Source organism: Muntiacus reevesi, chromosome 2, assembly GCF_963930625.1.
Source record: "Muntiacus reevesi chromosome 2, mMunRee1.1, whole genome shotgun sequence".
NCBI classification, from domain to species: Eukaryota; Metazoa; Chordata; class Mammalia; order Artiodactyla; family Cervidae; genus Muntiacus; species Muntiacus reevesi.
In genome coordinates this window covers 65,189,718-65,211,909 of record NC_089250.1, presented here as the reverse complement: position 1 = coordinate 65,211,909, position 22,192 = coordinate 65,189,718, and the positions used below count along the sequence as shown (strand labels likewise).

General features: G+C 42.4%; 1 protein-coding gene across 1 annotated transcript in view; it reads right to left on the bottom strand.

Moving 5' to 3' along the window:
- RPRD1B (regulation of nuclear pre-mRNA domain containing 1B) overlaps nt 1–22,192 on the bottom strand; it is a 56,057-nt gene that overhangs the window by 13,086 nt on the left and 20,779 nt on the right. Inside the window, exons 4-6 of the mRNA XM_065921983.1 lie at nt 21,435–21,547; nt 19,771–19,897; nt 13,745–13,920 (exon numbers count right to left, since the gene is read on the bottom strand). Of these exons, the coding sequence (XP_065778055.1) occupies nt 13,745–13,920; nt 19,771–19,897; nt 21,435–21,547 (416 nt within the window). The remainder of the gene's footprint in view (nt 1–13,744; nt 13,921–19,770; nt 19,898–21,434; nt 21,548–22,192) is intronic.

Here is a 22,192-nt window from a genome sequence, read left to right as displayed (position 1 = left end):
TTAATTCGTTTTTTAAAAAGTTAACCTTCAAAAAACACAAGCTTTATGCAAATAAAGCCCCCACAAACTGATTCCCTTTATAACCATTTTAATAAAAAACCAAGTTATTGATGTTGTGCAAACATGAAAGGTGCAGGCAGACCTTTCAACCGTTTCTCTTGTTGAGCCTAATACTGGTGGAGTCAAGTATTCCTGCAGGGCAGATGAGAAGCAAAGCATAGAAAGGAAAAGGACATTTTTCACACAAAATTACTTTAAGCAATGTTTGTTATAATTTAAAGTGCTAAAAGGTCTGCCTGGAGCAAGGTGGCCTATAGGTTACTGCTCTGCATTTGATTCAGCTCTCTCTACAAGCAATAAAAAGTTTTCATTTCCTCCCATTAGCAAAAACAAAAAAAAAAAAAGAAGAAGTAAAATGCATTTCCCAGCTCTCCCGAAAGACTGAGGGTACATCACACTCCCATGGGAGGAAGGTCTCTACAGTAGAACAGAAAAAACCTAGAGTCAGAAACTCCAGCTTCAGGGTCTTTCCTGGTGGTCCAGTGGCTAAGACTCCACTCTGTGCTCCCAACGCAGGGGGCCTAGGTTCAATTCCTGGTCGGGGATCTAGATCCTACATGCCGTAGCTACCAGCTCAGTCAAATAAATAAATAAGAAAGAAACAAAAAAGAAAACCAATGTTCAGATCCTACTCTACTCTGTGCCTGTGTGATTTGTGACTTTACCTCGCTAGGCTCAGTGTCCCCCTACCTAAGATGGGAATGGAAATGACACCTGTACCCTGGGGTGTCAGTGAGGTCACGCACGTGTTAAACTGCTCAATGTCAATGAGCAGATCAGAGGGAGGAAACAAATAATCACCCCCTCCCATGTTTATTATTTTGTAAGTAATAGTTTACCTTCCTGATTTACATGTTAAGAAAAGGTGTACAGAAATGAAAAGAATTATTAATGGCATACAAAATCCTTCCTCCCACAAACCACCTGAGTATGACCTGAAAATCTGGCACATTTACTAGAAGCTGACTTGAAAAAAGTCACAGAATTTTATAATCAGGTAGCACCAGAGTCCAACCCTATCAATCTAAAGGCTGAGAGAGGGCAAAGAACTTCTCAGGAGGAAAGCCTAGATCTCATGGGAATGCCCTCAACTGGAAGGAGTTTCCTTTGAAGATGGCCTCTGACCTCACCTGGAGATGAACCTAGCTGCAACTGTATGTGCCGCATGAGGTCAGACGCTGGGCCAAGTATCAGGATACGGCTGGGGATGAAAGAATGAAGACAAAGACCAGATTTTATGACCTGGTCAGAGAATCACCAAATAATCCCTAAACACACTGACAGACTACGTGGTGTTGAAGGAAGATAAGAGTGCTATGACAGTGTGTGTGGGAATGCCACAGGGGAAGAGACCTGGCTTTAGGGGATGGGGTTCTGGAAATAGTGTTTGACTTGGGATATAAATGATGAATGAGGATCAACCAAGGAAGACAAGTAAAGGAGGGAGAGTGTTCTAGGCAAAGAGAACAGGACATGCAAAGCCAGAGACAGAAGCTGGCATGGACAAAAGGGAATGGAACACAAGAGATATGGCTCATGAGATGAGCAGGGGCCAAGTTCTGGGTGTGATGGGGGTGTGGTGACATACAAGGGTTTGGGCTTATATTCTAGGAGCAATGGAAGCCATTTAAATGTTGGAGCAGAGAATGACATGCCCAGAGCTGCATTTTGAAAACATTACAGGTTGCCATGTGAAGAGTGGATCACAGGGGATAAGAACAATTGTAGATGGGACAGTAACAAGGCTGCCAATGCAGGAGACATGAGAGATGTGGGTCTGATCCTGGATCCGGAAGACCACGTGGAGAAGAGAACGGCAACCCACTCTACCGTTCTTGCCTGGAGAATCCCACGGACAGAGGAGCCTGGCAAGCTATAGTCCGTGGGGTCGCAAAGAGTTGGACACGACTGAGTGAGCATTCACACACTCAGGTGAGCAATGGTGACAGTTTGGACTACAGTGGTAACTAGAGACAGAGGTGAAGAGAAGGAGGACAAATTCAAGGAAAACTGAGGAGATAAAAATTACAATGGCTTGGAGACTACTCCAATGTGGAAGACAGGTGATGGGAGGTTGTCTTGCAGCGCTGCAGCAGTGGAGTTGAGAAAGCGACTGGGACATCAGGCGAGTGAAGCGACTCATGTGGCAGGTGGGAAAAACATGAAGAGAAACACTGGATGAGGCCCACTGTCTGGCTTTGATGAATGGCAGTTGGAAGGGAGAAGATGGTGTATGTGACTATATTAAGCATGAGGTGTCTGTGGAAATAAGATACATGGGTCTTAAGTACAAGGAAGGATCTAGGTATAGACCTAGATAGAAGCCATCAGCACAGAGGTGGTAGCGGAAGCCACTTCAGAGAATGAGAATGAGAAAAAAGCTAAAGGAATATCCATTTATTGGGCAAGAATGGAGAAAAGCATATTAAAGGACAAAAAGCCTAGAACCAGCAGAAGGTGGGATCCAGAAACGAAGAGAAGGAAAACACATGAAAAGTAATAAACAGTATTAAATGCTACAGTTTCTAGCCTTTAGCCCTTGCTGGTCTGGTGGCTAGGACTCCTAGTTTTCATGCAGATGACTGTTAGTCACTAAGTCGTGTCCAACTCTTTGTGACCACATGGACTATAGCCTGCCAGGCTTCTCTGCCCATGGAATTCTCCAGGCAAGAGTACTGGAGTGGGTTGCCATTCCACTCTTTCTCCAGGAGATCTTTCCGACCTAGGAATTGAACCTGGATCTCCTGCATTGTAGGCAGATTCTTTACCAACTGAGCCACCAGGGAAGCCCCCATTAAATGCTATGCTGCTGCTGCCACTAAGTCGCTTCAGTTGTGTCCCACCCTGTGCGACCCCATAGACGGTAACCCACCAGGCTCCCCTGTCCCTGGGATTCTCCAGGCAAGAACACTGGAGTGGGTTGCCATTTCCTTCTCCAATGCATGAAAGTGAAAAGGGAAAGTGAAGTCGCTCAGTCGTGTCCAACTCCTAGTGACCCCATGGACTGCAGCCTACCAGGCTCCTCCGTCCATGAGATTTTCCACGCAAGAGTACTGGAGTGGGTTGCCATTGCCTTCTCCAATTAAATGCTATAGAGAGGGCCAAAAAGAGAAAAGAAAAAGAGAGCCAGAGACTGAGAAGTATCTTTAGGCTTTTGAGGTTAGACTACAGGTGTGTGTGGGTGCTCAGCCATGCTCAGCTCTTTGTGACTGCATGGACGGTAGCCCTCCAGGCTTCTCTGTCCATGGGATTCTCCAGATGAGAATACTGGAGTAGGTTGTCATTTCCTCCTCCAGGGGATCTACCCGACTCAGGGATCAAACCTGAGTCTCCTGCAGCTCCTGCACTAGAAGACTGATTATTTTACCGCTGAGCCATCTGGGAAGCCCGAGGCTACTGGTGGGGGATTCTAAAGACAGTAATGGAGATGTACCTGCCAAGTTGCAGTGGGGTAAGCAGAGGCAAAATGGGGAGCCACGACACAGTGAGGTGGTACAAAGTGAGAGTGGAAGAGATGCGGGGTGTGCTCGTGTGAACATGATGTAAAAACTGTATCGGAGAGTCAAAGCATGGTACACTTGCTGAGAAGAAGCCCTTCGGCCAGCCTGCTGGAGACTTCTTACACAGAAAGGAAAATAACTTGGTCATAAAGCTCCCGCGCTTTAAGGAAAGGCAAACACTAACAACTGAGGTTGGACAAGGGCTGGAACCCGTTTGTTACAGGTGAAGGTAAAATTGTTATTTTATAAGTGAAAAACCATGCCAAAGATAGGAGGCTGCCAAAACCACTGACTGGCCTCAGCAGAGAAAGTCACAAAGAGCCTGGAGTGGGCACTGTGGATCTTCATCACTAAACCTGGCTGGGGTTAAATGGTATACTTCTGGGAATAACTCCTTGTGAGTCTTACGTCCCATGGAGCAGAAACAATGGTGGGCAAAATAAAAGCACCAAACAGAGCCTACCAGACACCATGAAGGAAGAGTGGGATGAGTCTATTTATAACCACTATCAAAAACTGAAGAATGCTTAGAAGGCCACCAGCAAATTTTTGCTGACTTGAAATTTGCAAAGTTACTCTGCTTAAAATTCTCAAAGAACCTCATGATTGGAGTAAGAGAGATATCCATACTTTTTCCTAAAGATGTTGAAAGAATCTGAATAAGGAGGAGAACAAATAAGGAGGCTTGCAGAGTCATAAAGAAAGCTGACTAGTACCATCACTTCTTCACGTGAAGCATGCTATACCTTTCGGAGCTCAGGGACTTTGTAAAGGTTTCATGTTGACTCCTTATTATAAGCAAGCAAATTTTTGCTCTAAACATGGAAAAAGACTCTTTATGACCTTACTTTAAGTCATTCATTTTATGAGGGAAAACAAAGTCAGAGACACAATTTACAAAATTGCAGAGCATGCCATAATTTAGTTTTACTTTCTTCAAAATCCACAACTTACAGTGGGAGTAGAAGGTCCACCTTAACAGGAGCAGGAACATTCATAAAAACTAAAATAGATCTTTGCTCAAAGTAACATGTACGCCTTGGGCCAAATAGACACTTAGACACAAGAGCTCAAATTTCTGTAATCTGAACTCTGCTCTCAAAGCTATACTCACTCAAGTCGATGTTATAATAAGGAGTTGCTATTTTCCCACAGCTGTTTCAAATGTAAACAGTCAATCTAAAACCCAGAAGAGAGCTCCGTTTGTCTAATGTGTCTACTTCCATGTCCAGTTCTTCATAAAGCAAAGATTCATCCTCACCTTGTGGGTATATACATACGTTACACACATACCTATGCATCTTCTACCTGTCTGTCTGTAAAGCTCAGTGAAGTTCTAGTCTACTTAAGATGCTTTGAAAAAGATCAAGAACCCATAAGTCAGAAATGCCTACTGAGGGCAAAGACCTTGAAATACATATGACCTGGAGTATACTTAAAGACAAGCACACACACAGAATCCATTTTTTAAAAGTTACAGGTATTAAAAAATCCAGATACTAAAAGTTAGCCCAAAGTTAAAAAAAAAAAATCTTCAATAAAAGTAATCGAATATCAAACCATATTCAAGAAACCATTTAAAAATGTTTACAAAGTTTTTTACTAATAAGGGAAAAAAAAACCACATAAAGTTTTTAAAGGCACATATGATCATTTTAATTTTAAAACAGGAGGAAAAAAGAAATATACCAAAATTAAAAGTGGTTACCTCTGAATAGTGAGATAATGATTTTTTTCCTTTATATTCATTTTTTTCTAAGTTTCCTGTGAGTGCTTCTTTTGTAATTAAAAAATAAATAAATAATGAACTGAATATTAGTTGAGCAAGAATGAATGTTTTGGGACTTCTCTGGTGGTGGGGTGGCTAAGACTCCAAGCTCCCAATGCAGGGGGCCTGCTTTCAATTCCTGGTCAGGGAACTAGACTCCACATGCTGCAACTAAGATCCGGTGCAGTTAGGCAGCTAGCCAAGTTAAGTAGGTTAGTTTAAAAAAAAAAAAAAAGAATACTTTGGCAGACAAAGCAGTGATGCGGGGCCCAAATACTGTTTTGACTCAATGTACATATGCACTTTATATATAAATATGAAAATTTAGTGCTACACACACTTGCTAAAACTCAGTGGAGCTGTTCCGGGAAGGAGGAGGAACCATCAAAAGTTGATAAATAGGAAAACAATGCTGTGGCTAAAGGTATGGATTTACAGCGAGGAGAGCTTTTAATTCACATCACCATTTTCAAAGTAAAGTCTCACGTGTCAGTGAACCATGCCCTGAGGTCACCAAGTAAGTGAGGTACATTATACGGGGCCTTTTCTCCCCTGGAGTAATGAGAGATTAATATAGAAAAACACATACACACACCCCTCTAAGCGCACACACCGATAGATAAGAGCTCCGGGTACAAATCTGGCCTGAGCTAGAAAGGTCAGCAGTACCTAAAATGAATGGAAGGAATCCAAGGATTAAACACAGTCTCCAAACTCCAAATCACTTACAGAACCACTCAACTCAAAAAGTCCCCACCTACTGGAGGGAAACTTTATTAAAAAAAAAAAAAAAGAAGAAGAAGAAGAAAGGGGGGGATCCACATCAAAGCAGGGGTGAAAAAGCAGTGAGCGAGCCAAGGCCTGCTGTGTGGGGAAGGACACAAGGACACCCCACCAGCCCACCGCCGATCAAGTGATCAGTGGGAGCAGACTGACCTGCTTCAGCCCATGGTGCTGACAGCACTGCTAGTCTAGGGAGGGGAGAACAACACGCTAAGGAAGGGAGTGATACAGAAGACCCATACATAGGGCCTCTCAGTTCCCAGGGAGCACGGTAGATGATCACTGGGGTCAGGATTCTGCAGACTGGGGTTCTGGTCCTCACCGACTTCCTTCTGTGACCCTGAACTGCTCACAGGAATGCTGAGCTCTGCCTTCTCATCTAAAAGGAGGATTAGATTGCCTGCTCCCATCTGCCCTGACTGTAATGGACAATGAGATACTGGCCTCCCTCACCATGGAGAAAGGGGAGGATTTGTCCAAAGCTGACCAAAAACCGAGCTCTCTATCTCCATCTACTGCCCGTCCCATTACTGGAATGAACACCTCTCACCATCTGCACTCTGCGGGGAGGTGGGGGATGCCACCAGAAATAAGACGCCCATCCATTTGGTTAGTGTCCCCTCAGCTAGAGCCCAAGAATCTCTCAAGTTTGTTGGAACCAAATTACAAACAGATATAAGAAGTCACAAGTCAGTGCTGGATTCTGGGCCATTTCCCCCTTCCTAGCTGTGCTGTCTTAAGTAGAAGGCTGTGAAAGTGAAAGTGTGAGTCACTCAGCAGTGTCCGACTCTGTGACCCCATTGCCTATATAGCCCGTCAGGCTCCTCTGTTCACGAAATTCTTCAGGCAAGAATACTGGAGTGGGTAGCCATTCCCTTCTCCAGGGGATCTTCCTGACCCAGGGATCGAACCCGCGTCTCCTGCACTGCAGGCGGATTCTTTACCATCTGAGCCACCAGAGTCTCAAAGGAAAAGTCTCATGTACTCTTGAGCATTCATTACAGTGGAGGGCGACCTACCAAGTCTGGGAGACACAGCAGCAGGCCCAAGAACAATGACCAATTTCTCCCTTCCTCTCAGAGCAAGAGCATGCAGAGTTATCGCAGGAGGGTACTTAGGAGCTTGGTGGCAAAGGGGGCTCTCTCAAACTCAAAGAGGTTTTCTCAGGGGCCATTCAAGAATGCTTTCCTGCAACCATTTTAATGCCCCTATGTAAGACATCATGTCTCTAAAATAAGATTCCTGGGACTGCTGAAATGATTAACTCTGGTTACTCTTCTGTGTAGAGTGTCTTTCTGCTGTGACCTGACCTTATGAAATAAATAAATAATTAATTAAAACCACAATAAACAAACCAAAACACAAACTTGATAAAATGACAAGATGTCTGCTTTAAATTATATTCCTGGTCTGGGCTAACTCTGGGTCTGAAGAGAAGACACAATTCAGAAGCTGGACTATACACCTTGTGAGGTCCCATCCGGCTCTGCAATCCTGTTAGAGGCCTCAGCTAGACATCCAGGCCTCTCCTCTGCAGAAGGAGGCCGGCAGTCTTGTCTGTGCCCTGGTGACTTTGTTAAACACACACGCACACATATGCAGGCCTTCCAGAGGTGGGCAAACACTGCCTACTGTGAGGAGAGACGCACAGTCGTCTACTGTGGCTCTGGACGCTGAGGGGACCTAGACAGGGCCTCTGTAAAACTAAACGCGCTGGGAAACGATGCTCTAGCACGTCTTTGAAAATTCTGCAGCAGAAATTAAAGTATTATCTAACTAAATGGGAAGACATTTCATGTTCAGGGATTGGAAGGCTTGAGACTGTTAAGATGGCAATAGTGCCTAAAGCAATCTCCAGATTCAATACAACTCCTATGAAAATTCCAACAAACTTTTTTTGGAAATGGAAAAGCTGATCCTCAAATTCCCACAGAACTGAAAGAGGCCCTGAACAGCCAAATGACACTAAAAAAGAAGAACGAAGTCTGAGGACTCACATTTTCCGATCTTAAAACTTACTGTGAAGCTACAGTGATCAGACTAGTTGCATGTGATACTGGCATAGGACAGACACACAGATCAGTGAAACAGAACAGAAAGTCAAGAAATAAACCCATACATCTATGGCCAATCGATTTTTAATAAAAGCATTAAGTATTCAGTGGGGAACAACAAACAGTGCTAGGGCAATTAGGTATCTATATGTAAATAAAGAAGGTGCACTCAAACTCCCCTGCCCCACCTCACATCATATACAAAATTAACTCAACAACCTAAATGTAAAAGCTAAAACTATAAAACTCCTAGAAGAAAACACAGGAATAACTCTTCCTATGATCTGGATTTTGCAATGGATTCTTAAATGTGACACCAAAACAGAAGCAACACAAGAAAATCACATTAGAACTTATCAAAACCTACTGCTTCAAACAGCATACTGAAGAAAGTGAAAAAAAAAACTTACAAAATGGAACAAAATATTTGCAAAGCATTGAACTGGTAGAAGTATGATATCCAGAACATACCAAGAACTCTTACAATTCAAGAACCAACAACGCTATTAAAAAACGGGCAGAGGACTCGAACAAACACGCTCTTATAAGAGACACACAAATGGCTAACAAGCACAAGCAGAGATGCTCATCCCTGTCGGTTGCCAAGGAAACGCAAATCAAAACCACACATCACCTCACACCCGCCAGGATGGCTAGAACTCAAAGGACAGACAGTGCCAAGTGTAGACAAGGATGTGGAGAAATGAAGCCTCATACACCGCTAGTGGGAATGGAAAATGGCACAGCTGCTATGGGAACCAGTTCTGGCGTCGCCTCAAAAAGTTAAACATAGACTTCACCTTACGACTCAGTAATTCTAGTCCTAGGTATACAAATACCCAAGGGAAATAAAACATATGTCCACACAAAAACTTGTACACAACTGTTTATGGCAACACCATTCGTAAGGGCCAAAAGGCAGAAGCAACCCAACTGTGCATCAGCAAATTAACGGGTAGACATTTTTGCATATCTAAAAAATGGACAATTCAGCCATAAGAAGAAATGAAGTACTAATACATGCTACAATGTGGATAAATCCCAAAACATGCAAAGTGAAAGAAACCAGACCCAATTATATGAAATATCCAGCGCTGGCAAATCCATGGGCAGAGAAAGCCGACTGGTGGTTGAGAGAGGCTGGGAGGAGGGGCACACAGGGAGGGAGTGGTTAATGGGGTACAGGGTTTTCTTTTGGTCTGACATAAAGTGAACTGTTTTAGAACTGGATACAGGTGGTGGTTACTCAATACTATGAAGGTACTATGTGTCAATGAAATGCATATACTTTGAAAGGGTTATTATTTTCATGTTTCACCCCGTATTTTTAAAACATCTGCAGACAGGAACACAGTTCCCCAGTCTGTGTGTGTACCACTGGTATGGACATCACACAGAGATCTGTCTCCTTTCAGTTCTAGAGCACTGCTAGAATGTCAAGTCAAACACCATGATGTTAAAAAAAAGGACTGATGTGTCAAGGTGGTAAAATTATGAGTACCTTCCCCGTTTTGATTTTTTTCTTCAATGCATGTACAAGTAGACTTCCCTCCCTCTCTCTTTCCCCTCTGCATACACGCCCAGATGGAACATACCATATCAGGCTTTCTCCAAACTGACAAGACTGGAACTCTGTCCACCCTACCCTATGGCTTGTGAGCTTCTAGCAGTCACTTGGGGTTAATGGTCACCTCCATCCCCCAGAAACAAATCCTCCCTTTGCTCTAAGAACTGAAGTTTTAGAGGCTTTTCTGGTTCCTTTTCCTTTTCTGAATTTACTTTCTTCTCTCTCCTCCACATTCCTGATCCTCCCTTTCAGGCTGCTATTTGTACTTCCTGCTACATGTCCTCTTTTCCCATTTCTATGTTTTCTCATGTTCACGACAAAAGCATGACAAATACTAAGCAGTTTTCCTTCTAACTTGCCTGGAGTTTAAGGCCAATGTCTATTATAACATCTAAAAGCAATAACATGGGTAAGAAAGAAAAAAAAAGGTAAACAAAAAATGAATCATGATTCTACTTAAAGGAAAAAAAAAAAGAAAAACAAAGGAGGAAACCCACAGTTTCCATCAAATACTCACCTTTCTTTACTAATATAGTCTTTACAACCAAGAATTAGTTTTTAAATGCAACCTAAAAAACCCTCCTCATTGAGTAAGGCTGTATCAGGTGATGAATTTCACTCCCAGAACAAATCTTTACCGAAAAAAATTACGTTCTTGATACTGTAAGAGCTGCCAAAGAACATCTATTCTAGTGGACTCCGGAGGGCCTGCTGAAGGCATTGCTGCTGAGTCGCTAGGCTGCATCTGACTCTTTGCAACCCCATGAGCTGTAGCCTGCCAGGCTCCTCTGTCCAAGGGATTTCCCAGGCAGGAATACTGGAGTGGGTGCCCGTTTTCTTCTCAGGGGATCTTCCCCACCCGGAGATCGAACCCATGTCTCCTGCATTGGCAAGTGGATTCTTTACCACTGAGCCACCAGGGAAGTCCACTGAAGGCACATTGTTCAAAAACTGTCTGTGCATTTTATAATTCGCTTCGATTTTAAATGAATGTCTGATCAAAACAGTATATTAAACAAATAACATTTTCAACTTTCCTCAGTTGATTTTAGCTTAGACCATAGTGAGTTAAGATATGCCCCTTATTGAGAACATTTCTCACATTCTACTTTAACTTCATTCTTGCTTCTACCAGAACGGAAGCTCACTGAGGGAGAGCACATACCCTGCTCATCTCCATTTATCTCCTGCCTGGCAGGGGCTCTGCTAACTTCACGGCTGAATGAGCAGCTGCTCAAAGAGTTTTGTTGTTGCTGAAAGAGTATGATTCCCACGGGAGGGCTCTGGGACCCTGCTTCCCATACCTTCTGTCTTTTGTCTTCCTTCACTCATCTGTCTGCACCAGGTTGGTTGTTCTCCATTTACAAATGTATTTCCCTTCTTCAGCTGCTACCTCCTCTTATGAAAAGGCTTTACTGCCTGCCAGGAAGTTTAGACTTAACCTTAAACCACAACTATAACTGCAACCACAATCATAATTGCCAACTGTCTCCTTGATCTATATTACGTACGATCCCTTGGTTTGGTTTTATGTTCAACCATCCTGTTTATGCAAAAATATTATTTCCTTGAGGGCAGAAACACAATCTCTCTGGGAGCCATAACTCTTGTCTTGTACGTCTCAGGGTCTGAATCATCCTAGACTCTGCATCATTATACTTCCTATCCCAAAGTTCAGGAGACACTGAGAAACTAAGATAAAATTCTCAAGTGAAAGAATAAAGAGGTACACTCATAGAAGATATAAATCTGTAGAAAAAAATGTTACGTGTTATCAAATTAGAACTCTGGGAAGAAAAGAGACTCTCAAGCAAATAACTACATTTCCAGAGTTCTAAGAATTCCATGTTCATACACTGATGGCAATGAAAAGATTAAAAAATAAGAGCAGATTTCATTACTCTCCTGATGTGGCAGTTTTAAAACAAGGACTGTTTTTTTTTTTTTAAAAAAAAAAAAGTGTTAAAAAACACATATACTTTATGTACTGTCCCTATCAATAAGACACTTTTGGAAGATTTAGAAGAAATCATAGTAACAATGTGTCTTTCAAGTGGCACATACTTATTAAGTTTTATCATCACCATAAAGATATAATGGAATTAAGATCAGTCTATTATGGGATATGAGAAAAAAAATCTCAGATTCTAGGGAGCAGACTGTTCATAGTTTTAGCAAACATGGATAAAGAATGAAAACCATCTCTCAACATCTTATATCTAGCAGTTCGCTTTTTTTAAATGTAGCAAATTTAGCTCCATTTTTACAATGAACAGTTTTCACTCATGTGGCTGACAGACATGGTTTGGGATAAGAACTGGGAGTTCAGAATTTATACTTTTGGGTGATGGGATATACCTGTTCTGATTCTTAAAGCAATGGAATTCCAATGCCAAGTGAGTAAAAAAATTGGGGCTGGAAAGCAACAAAACGGATCCAAATCTCTGATCCATTTCTGCCTTAATGACCTCCTGTGGCATCTAGCAAACCATTGGTTCTACTGAAACCAGGAAGACTCCCCCAGAAGAAATATAGGGAGGAAAGTGCAACCATGAGGAAAGGAGACGAACAAAGAGTTAATTCACTCTACCAACCCAATCTCCTTCTCAAAGACTCTGTCCTCTATGGTAGCCTGCCACGTTCCACCCAACAGCAGCTGCTCATGATAATCAATGTCTGACAGATCAGAGAAAGCCCTTAATGTGTCGCCAAGGGGCAGTTCAACAGATGGTATGGTGACTTACAACCAGAATCATTAATTACACTCTCTTATTAGTCCCGGGGCACAGGGCTAAAAACGCTTCCTCAGTGAAAGATGAGCATTTCAGATAAATGACCGTCTGGCACTGCCCATGAAACTCCCCTTAGGATTTCTGGTCAGTGTTGATTTCTAAATCTAAGCCATACTATTTTTATATCTCTTTCCCATCTTCCACTCTCAGGCTGGCTAGGAATATGAAGTTCCCACTAGCACTAACCATCATAGCTCCCGTAATCATTGCAGGTAACGACATGGGAAGAAGCTCCATCTTTCATTTCTCTGCACAAGTCAAATGACTGTGTTGAAAGGCAAACATAATCGTGGCAGCCTCAGGACTAGCTCACTTTTCCGTCCCTCTGGGCCTGAGAAAGCTATTTTTTGAGTGCAGGGTTGGCAGATGGGGACAACCCCCCCCCCCTTTCTTGATCTACTCTGTTTCCTGTAAGAAATGACTTGATTCTTCAACTCAAAACTGTCTCCCCTTCCCAAGCCACTGGTTGCAACTCTTCTCTAAGTCTCTTTGAAAAAAAGGAAGTGCAGAAACTCCTGAAAAGGAAGACTAGCTGCAGGATGCAAGAAGTTCCCAGATATCCACACTGCTGGTTCAGTTATCAAAGCACTGAGATCAACTGCCAGCTATTTAATTAAGCCAGACAAATGCATGGAGAGAAATTAGTTCTGGAGCCGCTCTCTAAGGGCATTCAGACAATGTCAACTCAGGGTAAAAATCAGCTCCTTCTCAACAGTTTGAGAACTGGGCTCCACAAACATTATTAGGTTTATGTGGAATCCTAGAACAGACTGCAGACAGAGCTTGGAGGCACATTACTTACTAGCCTTAGCAAGGATACAAGGTGGAAATAAATCTCAATATAATCCAAAAGAAAGTTTTAAGCATTTCCCAAATGCAATCATTCCTTGGCTGTGCTGAATGACTACTCTTCTCAAATCTCAATCTACAATTGCTTTTCTTGAAATATGAGTTCAAACTAAACCAATGAGACCCTAAATGCTGTGATTTAAGACTTCATTGCTTGCTTTCTGCATTCCACTTTGTTCTTTCCTGGACATATAAAAACATGACTTCGATTTTCAACTTGGTTTGAATCATTACAGTATCTGATGGATGTTCTCATCTCATGAATGTTTCAAAGAAAAAACTGTGGTCATTAAGGCATAATAAACCCCTCCTAACATGGGCTCCAGGAAGGTAAACCTGGGGAGTTTGGGTCTGCCTTGCAGTGTACTCACTTCCAGTTTTTTCTCCTTTTCTGACAAAACGTCTTTCTGGTTCTGGGTGTACTCCACCAACATCCGAGCCAGCTGGCGTCGGTCTTCCAGCTCTGCTGCCAGGCGCCCGTTATATTCGGCTAGTAACAGACATGCTTCATCTACTGTTTTTGAAAGACGTTCAGCTGCCTCTTTGTCTAAATACAAATCAAACCAAAAAGAGAGAGACAATAAATAATGACACAGGCATAATTGCAAACACTTCTGGGGGAGGTTAGCAGTTTCTCCCCTAACACTCAAGTCCAAGAATAGGCTGGAACCTGTAGACAATGGACCGGGTGGCAGAAAAATCAAAGGTACTCACTCCCGTCAACAAGATGGGACCTTTCTGAACTACCTGAAGTGAGGCAATTGTACAAAAAGGTGAATCTGACAAAGGACTTCAAAATGCCTATTCCTATAAAAGCTCTACAAATAAACAGAGAGATTTAAGGTTATAGGTGAAATAATATTTCCCCATCTCTGAAAATTTCAAAACTGCTTTCTTCATATTACGTCATTAAACATTCTTTGCCTATCCATCTGAAATACAAAACTAAGCACCCATTTCTTGAGTGTGAAAACTAAGACAATGAAAGCTACACAACAGATTCAGTATCGTGGGCTTTGCTGAGAAGCTGCGGACTCAAAACCATACCTCTAAAATGGACCTATAGGGACTTCCCTGGTGGTCCAGTGGTTAAGACTTTCCCTTTCAATGCAGGGGGTGGGGGTTCAATCCCTGGTTGGACAGCCAAAAAACCAAAACATAAAACAGAAGCAACATTATAACAAATTCAATAGACTTAAAAAAATAAATAAAATGGACCTGTAAGATTCTATTTCTTAATGTGTGTAAGCATTAAACTTTTTTTGTTAAGCAAAATATAGAATCTGATAAAATAGAAGCTTTTAAATGCTTTTGAATGTGACTCATACTAAGAAATACACTTTATGTAAATATATATTAAAAAAGAAACCAAAGTTTCATTAGACAATACTTCCTTCAATGTGAGCAGAGCATTCTATCTGCCATCTCATTAAAAAAAAAAGAAAAAGGATGGTTATTATCTACCAGACTGACTTCAGGCCCAATTAATGGGTTGCAGCTCATTGTTTGGGGAAGAAACTGCAAAAGAATTGAAGCATAAGAAAGGGTATCCTTGGGAAAAAGTGGTGAACCACACTCAACCTCAGGAAGTGAGAAAAGACAAAGGATGATTTGTATTTCAAGAAACTGATATGATTAAATACATGTGGGGATGGTGAGAGTAGTGCTAAGTATGTATGCTCTTGTTGCTGCTGTTCAGCTGCTAAGTCGTGTCCAACTCTTTGCAATCCCATGAACTGCAGCACCCTAGGCTTCCCTGTCCTCCACTATCTCCCTGATTTTGCTCAAACTCATGTCCATTGAGTTGGTGATGCCATCCAACCATCTTATTCTGTCGCCCTCTTCTCCTCCTGCCTTCAATCCTTCCCAGCATCAGGATCTTTTTCAATAAGTCAGCTCTTCACATCAGGTGGCCGATAGTACTGAAGCTTCAGCATCAGTACTTCCAGTGAATATTTGGAGTTGACTGGTTTGATCTCCTTGCTGTAAAATGGACTCTCAAGAGTCTTCTCCAACACAACTGAAAAGCATCAATTCTTTGGCACTTAGCCTTCTTTATGGCCCAACTCTCACATTAGTATATGACAACTAGAAAAATCATAGCTTTGACTATACGGACCTGGTAAAGTGATGTCTCTGCTTTTTAATATGCTGTCTAGGTTCGTCATAGCTGAAAAGGCTTTAAAGGATCAAGAGAGTTCGGTGCTTTGAATCAAAGCACTAGAGACGCCAGTGGTTCCATGGGATAAACTGAAAGCGAGTATCAGTGATACAGATCTGTTGCTTCTTCTGAATACAGGTGGTCAAGGTGAGAGAGTTCAGCATAATCACAGGTAACCGGATTTAAGAATTCCCCACAGAGTTTCTCTGGCAAACAGTGCATGACTATTAGATGCTGCCTCAATATGAATACTGGAAGGTGAACTGTTGAGGGATTCCAAATTAGGCCTGATGCCAAAAATCAGGTACTTCTAGGCTCCTCAGGGACAAGGAAACAACAGGATGTTCTTGGTGGAGGAGGAGTGAGCCAAAGAGAAAACAGAGAGAGACGATTTCAGTCACTGAGGGTAAAGAGGACAGTGAAACTTATTCTTCTAGACTGGTGGCACAGTCTAGGAACAAGTTGCTGGGGTCGTTAGGTTGGTTACCTTCATCACTGCTGAACTATTTTTGTAATGGTTAATGTCATTAAAATGTTTCAGGGCCTGTGGCAGGAAATGACAAGTAAAACACTACTTTTTGATATTAAAAAGAAAAACAATTGTCACACTCCATGAAGTTGTACAAGGAAAATAATTCATTCACACAAATAATTACAACCCAGAAAAAGAACCCGTGACAGTTTTATGAGCCAAAGAAAAAAATGCAGTCGAAATGTAGCAGTGAGATGCTCACTTGGATGAACTTACCTGTGGCTACCCTCAAATGCTCTGCCCTCCCAAGGCCACAGACAAGGGCTGTGTGCCTCTTTCAGCCACCCCTTCACTTACGCATGGGCATCCCATCTGCTTCCTCCAAGACTCCACTGTCTGGGACTGCCACCTGCCTTTCCCCAGCTCCATCACGTCTCTTCCCCGAGAAGCATCCCCACTGGCACGCACACACACTGCTCCGTCTTCTGACCACGTGTCCCTCCCCAGCTCCTAGGCCGCAAGCCTGCTCCTCTTACAGCAGCGCTACTCAGTAGAGCCGTCTCTCCTCCCGGTACCTACCTTCTCTCCCAGCAGGTCACTAAACTCACTCCCATCAGACTTTTATACCCCAAACCTTCCAATTAGCCTGACATATAAGCGGACTCCTATTGTGTGTCCAGCGATGTTCTAGGCTCTGAGCCAACAGGTAACACAAAAGACAAAAATGTTCTGCCTTCAAGTTTACATTCTCAGGGGGGAAGAGAAATAAATAATACACTATATTTTACTTATTTACCAGCTGAATATAGGAACTCTAGGGAACAATAAGGCAAAGCATTTGGAAGGAGGTGGTGAGAGAAGAAGTCATGTGACCATCTGGGGAAGATCACTCCAGGCAGAGGAAACAGTCAAGTACAAGGGCCCTTGGAGAGTGCCTGGCAAGGAGCCACATGGCCAGAGTGTTCGAGCAGAGTGGGGCATGATCCAACTTCTATTTCAGTGGATCACTCCGGTTACTATGCTGAAGACAGACTGATGGCTGGGTAACAGAGCCAGCAGGGAGAGCAGACAGGAGGCTACTGGGATAATTCAAGTGAAGATGGTGGAGACTCCCAGCAGGGGGCAGCAGCGAAGGTGGTAACAGGTGTCAGGTTCAAGCTGTAGTTCAGATCAACAGGAATGAGGAGAGGGTCATCTACTGAGATGGGGAAGACCATGAGACAAAACTGGAGGGAAGAGGAGAAGTTTGGTTTGGGACAGGTCAAGTCTGAAATGTCTTTCAGGATATCCAACTCAGTAACACTCAGAGCAGGAGGCTGGATGTATGGGTCTCAAGTTCAAGGGAGAGGTCAACCCTACAGATGTAAATTAGGGGATCATTAGCACAAAAATTGTTATTTAAAGTCAGCAAACAGGATGAAAGGAACCGTCAGTGAAACTAACTAGGGAAGAGAGCTAATTACTCAAAATTAAGAGAAGGAAAAGGGAAGAAATCAACAAAGGAGCCTGAAAAGACAAGAGACTAGAGAGGAATGCTAGGAGACACGGGGTTCCCAGCTTCCTCCTGCTGCCAGCAAGACAGCATCAGAAACTTGGTGACTTAAAACAGTACAAACGTATTATCTTGACATTTATTATCACAGCCCTTTCCTCTATCTTCAAAATGCATCTCTCCAACTTCTGCTTCCCCAGTCACATCTCTTACTCCTGCTCTCCTTTCTCTTCTAAGGACCCGGCCCACTTGACTAACCCAGGAGAATAACCTCCCCACCGCAAGATCCTTCACTCAACCACATCCACAAAGTCCCTTTTCCTATGTAAGACAGGCTCTAAGGATTAGGACATGAACAGTTGGGGAGAATCATTATTCTGCTTACCACATCAAGTGAGAAAGTATTTTTAGGAAGAAGAAATGATCAACTGGGCCAAATTAAGAATTGGCAAAAATATATAAGGCCTTGATAAGACTGGGGGGGGGGCACAGTCTGTCCCCCTTCTGATGTCTATGTTAGAAGCGTTCTCTGTCCCTTTTTATACTTTAATAAAACTCTGCTACACACACACACACACACACACACACACACACAAGAATAGGCAGAAAAAGTTCACCACTGAATTCAGCAACATGGAAGTCATCAGCTAACACTGATAAGAGCAGTCAGTAAAGTGAAAGCAAAAGGGGCGGGGCGAAGAACAGAGACAGGTGAGTGTGCGCCATCTATCTAGAATGTTTAGCTACACAACAGAGAAAGGAGACAATAGCTGGGAGGAAGGTATCAGGCCAAGAAAAAAAAAATTTCCCACATGGGAAAAAAATATGTATTTTTATGCTATGGAGAATGACCCAGTAGAGGGGGAAAAAAAAAACAAAACAAAACTGGAGATTCAGGAGAAAAGGGGAGAATTGTCTGAGGAGTGCCCTCGGCTAGGTAAGAAGAAACAGGCTTACTAGGCAAGGGGCTGCTTTAGAAAACAGCATGCTCATCCAAAAAAATAGGAAGAAAAGTTAGCCAATGTTTATCATTTGTTTTGCCCAGCCACATACAATTGTGAGCAGCGGCCGCCAGGAGCTGGGGGGTGGGTGGGGACAGTGAATTGTTACTTTAATGATAAAGAGCTTCAGTTCTGCAAGATGGAACGAGTTCTGGAAATTGGTTGCACAACATGAATGTACTCAGCACTTCTGAATGGTACACTTCAGAATGGTGAAAATGGCAAGTTTAGTGAGGTGTATTTCACCATAATTAAAAACCAAAATAAATAAATAATTTTAAAAAGTCATGTAAGTCCTTTAAGTCAGCGAAGACAGACAAATGCAATTACACACGCTGCTAATTTTATATTGACTTGTTTTCAATTTTGCAGATTGCGATTCAAAAAGTTGGGTTTTTCCAGGAGACTACAGGGTGAACGGGAAAAAGAGCAAAAGACACTGAGGGTGTGTGTGAAGGGTGATTACAAAGACCCGAGGCTGAGTTACAGAAAGCATGAAGCCAGGAGGGGGCTAAAGCCTGTGGGCTCAACAGGTCGTTCGATCCAGTGGGTTTGATGGCTGGGGTGGGGGCAGTGGAGAAAGCGAGCTGAGAGGCTGTGCTGTGTTCTCCAGCTAACCCACTCCAGCCTGAAGGTCTTCCTGCCCGCTCTGTCTGGGTAGCACTGCCTTCCCTCACATCTCCTCACAGCTTGCTTCCTAAATTGGGGGGGGGGGGGGGGGGGGGTGGAACTCACGCTCACTCCTTCCTCTTGACTGACCACGAATAAAGCAGGAAGAATGTCAACTGCCCCTCCCTGTTTAATTGGGGGTGATCATCACAAGGGCAAGATGATATGATTAACAATACAAGCCCAGGGTTCTCAGCTGAAGAACCTCGGTGGGGTGTGGCAGGTTACAGTGTAAAAATCATGACACTGAGTCATACATTTTTTTTTTTGTTAAGAGGGTCATGAGTTTAATGCTTCCCCCTCCTTTGCCCTCCTACACACACAGTTTGTACCCTGGTTTCAAAAGACCTTACTTGAACTGAGTACCACAGGTTGTGGCACGCTAGCATTTCTGCAATAATTCCTAGAATCACTATTCAAGATCAGACTATTCCAGCAGCTCCTTTGTTCGGTCTGTGAGTTATGTTTGCAAATCTTAAGACAATAGAGAACCCAGTTCCAGGTGGAAGGTCTTATCTGCAGATGTTGGCATGTCCCGGGGTTTGATGCACTGGAGATATGTTCCCCCTCCCTCATCCTTCACCCAACCTCTAACTTCTCACCTGTTATTTTTTCCAAAAGAGAAACGTCTTGCACTTCCTGGGGTAAAGAAGCAATTTTCTGTCGGACAGTAGCATCCCCCGATGCAGCATTTTCTAGGTCCTGCAAAGCTTTGATCAGCTCCTCAGTCTGTACAAGGAAAACACAGACAACACTATCCATGAAGACGTGTGGGGATGTGGGGTTTAGAGAAACTTAGCTGGCGTTCAATAAGGTGAAGGCGAATTCTAAAAATGATCATCCCTGACATTTAAAAAAGAACCACTGTCTGTACTCCAGAGTGTATACTGAATCAGTGATATGAATTCTAAGAATGCACATAGTATTTCTAAGTATGAGGCAGAACACAAATGAAATTCTACATAACTGTGAAAAATAATTTTTTCTTGAAGAGTGTGTTTTTGGCAACTTAAGAAAATGGAGTCTGGTTTACATTGCTTAGTTTCAAAGAATGCATGATCTCTAATATAGAACGGCTTCCAGTTTAGAGTAAAGGAACACATATCAAATGCTCTAGTAACCTGTGTGTTGACTGATTAAATGAAAAGACACTAGCTACTTCAATTCTTTCCTGGATTTGCTCTACAAAATGAATGTCACAAAGATGATGTTTTTGATTTCAGCAGCCACTACCAAAATTAAATGCGTCAAGCTCATTAATTATAAACAAAGAGGGAAGAAAACAAAAAAAAAACCCCAAAAAACCAAGAATGCATATTCCGTGTATACCAAAAAGGGTTTTGAATTGCCAGGGAAACATACAACACTGACAGCTGAGCTAGTTCACAGCTACCCCCAGAGTACCATGGCGATGGCAGTCAGGGTATCCTGAAAGTTAGTCACGTGGGCTGTTCTTTTCAAAGTTCTTAAATGCAAAGATACATGGCCTAATACTGTTTTCATTTAACTCCTAGGCTAATCTGACATCTTAACATAACACAAATCAGACATGCTTTCTATTTACACAGGCCTTAAGCACACTCATGTGTAATAAAATAAAGCTGCATTAGGCAGAATAAGAGGCAATGAAACTCAGTGAAATGTGTATGGGCTTTGAAGTCAGCCAGGCCCAGATTCAATTAAAACACCGAGTAAGTTACAATTTGTCTCCTTGAGACTCACTTTCTTTGACTGTAAATGAATACACAAATAAACAAACAGCTAAAATGAACCAACCATAGAGTTCATGAACTAACTTACACAAGGGGGTCAAACAATGCAAATAAATGGCTAAAAACTCAGTCAATGATAGCACCTGGTCTAATATTTAAATAGGCTACAGTGTGGCAAATTTGCTGTTTCTACACAGACTATCCTTAGATACTAACATGTTGTTTACTTATAAGACAAGCCATGGTAGAGGACTTCTGAATATCTTTGTAACATCTACCGGTTTACAAAAACTGCTTTTAAAGAATATTTTAAATTTATAGGAGTGAAAAAACGCCAAATCCAATTACTCTGTAAAACACAAATCCATCCCAGAGTCGAGGCATGCAAAGACAAAATCAAGCCTGCTTCATGACGTGGATCCTGCACCCCGTGCCAACGGCGGCCCTCCAGTGATTCCATACCATTGATCACTAGCTCCACCTTGTGGTCAGAATCTTCAACTAGGGGTCACTTCAAGCCATTCCGCCCTATGCTCTGAGGGGTCAGGACATACCAAGAGGGGTCCTGCAGAAGGATCTTGGGGGGAGTAGCTTCCAGGATAGTCGTCATCCTCCTCCTCTTGTATTTGCTGAAAAGTTCGCTTCAGAGATTTCTTCTCCTCTGTTGCTAGAGGAAAGAAAAAAGTGATACATGTGGGTCACTGCAGCCTGAAGAAGTAGGTCAAAAGCTAAGCACAATGGGTCACAAATAAAAAAGGGTAAAACAGTGTACCTTTCCAGAGATGGCTTAACATTAACCCTAATGCCACTTATTTTCAAGTGGTGGTCATTCCATACATTATTGAGAAGAGTCAAAATGGCCTCAGTTAGTCATCTCAGATTGATTCACTGGAAAAACACCACCAGAAAAAAGCATCTAAAAGTGAAACTTACCAAACTAACACATTTCACTAAAAACCTCATTATCTTTAAAAGAAAACAGAAAGTTAACAGGAAAAGTAAAAAGGTAACAAACCTCATCAGAAAATATAATGAAGAAGCAAGCCAACGACTGCCAAGATCTACAGAGACTATACCGTGTGTAATTTGAGAAACTTCGCACTTTCTGGGATCATTTCAGAAAATAAGCAGGAGAGAGAGACCCATCGATAAGGCTGTATCAAAAGCTCTAAAAACAAACACCCTTTAAATCATCCCTTTAAGAACAAAACAAACCTAGTTTTACACTAAAATTTAAAATAACCATTGCTGAGCATGATGATACTACTGAGAGAAATGACCTAAGTCAACATTTTAAAATTAACCACTTTTG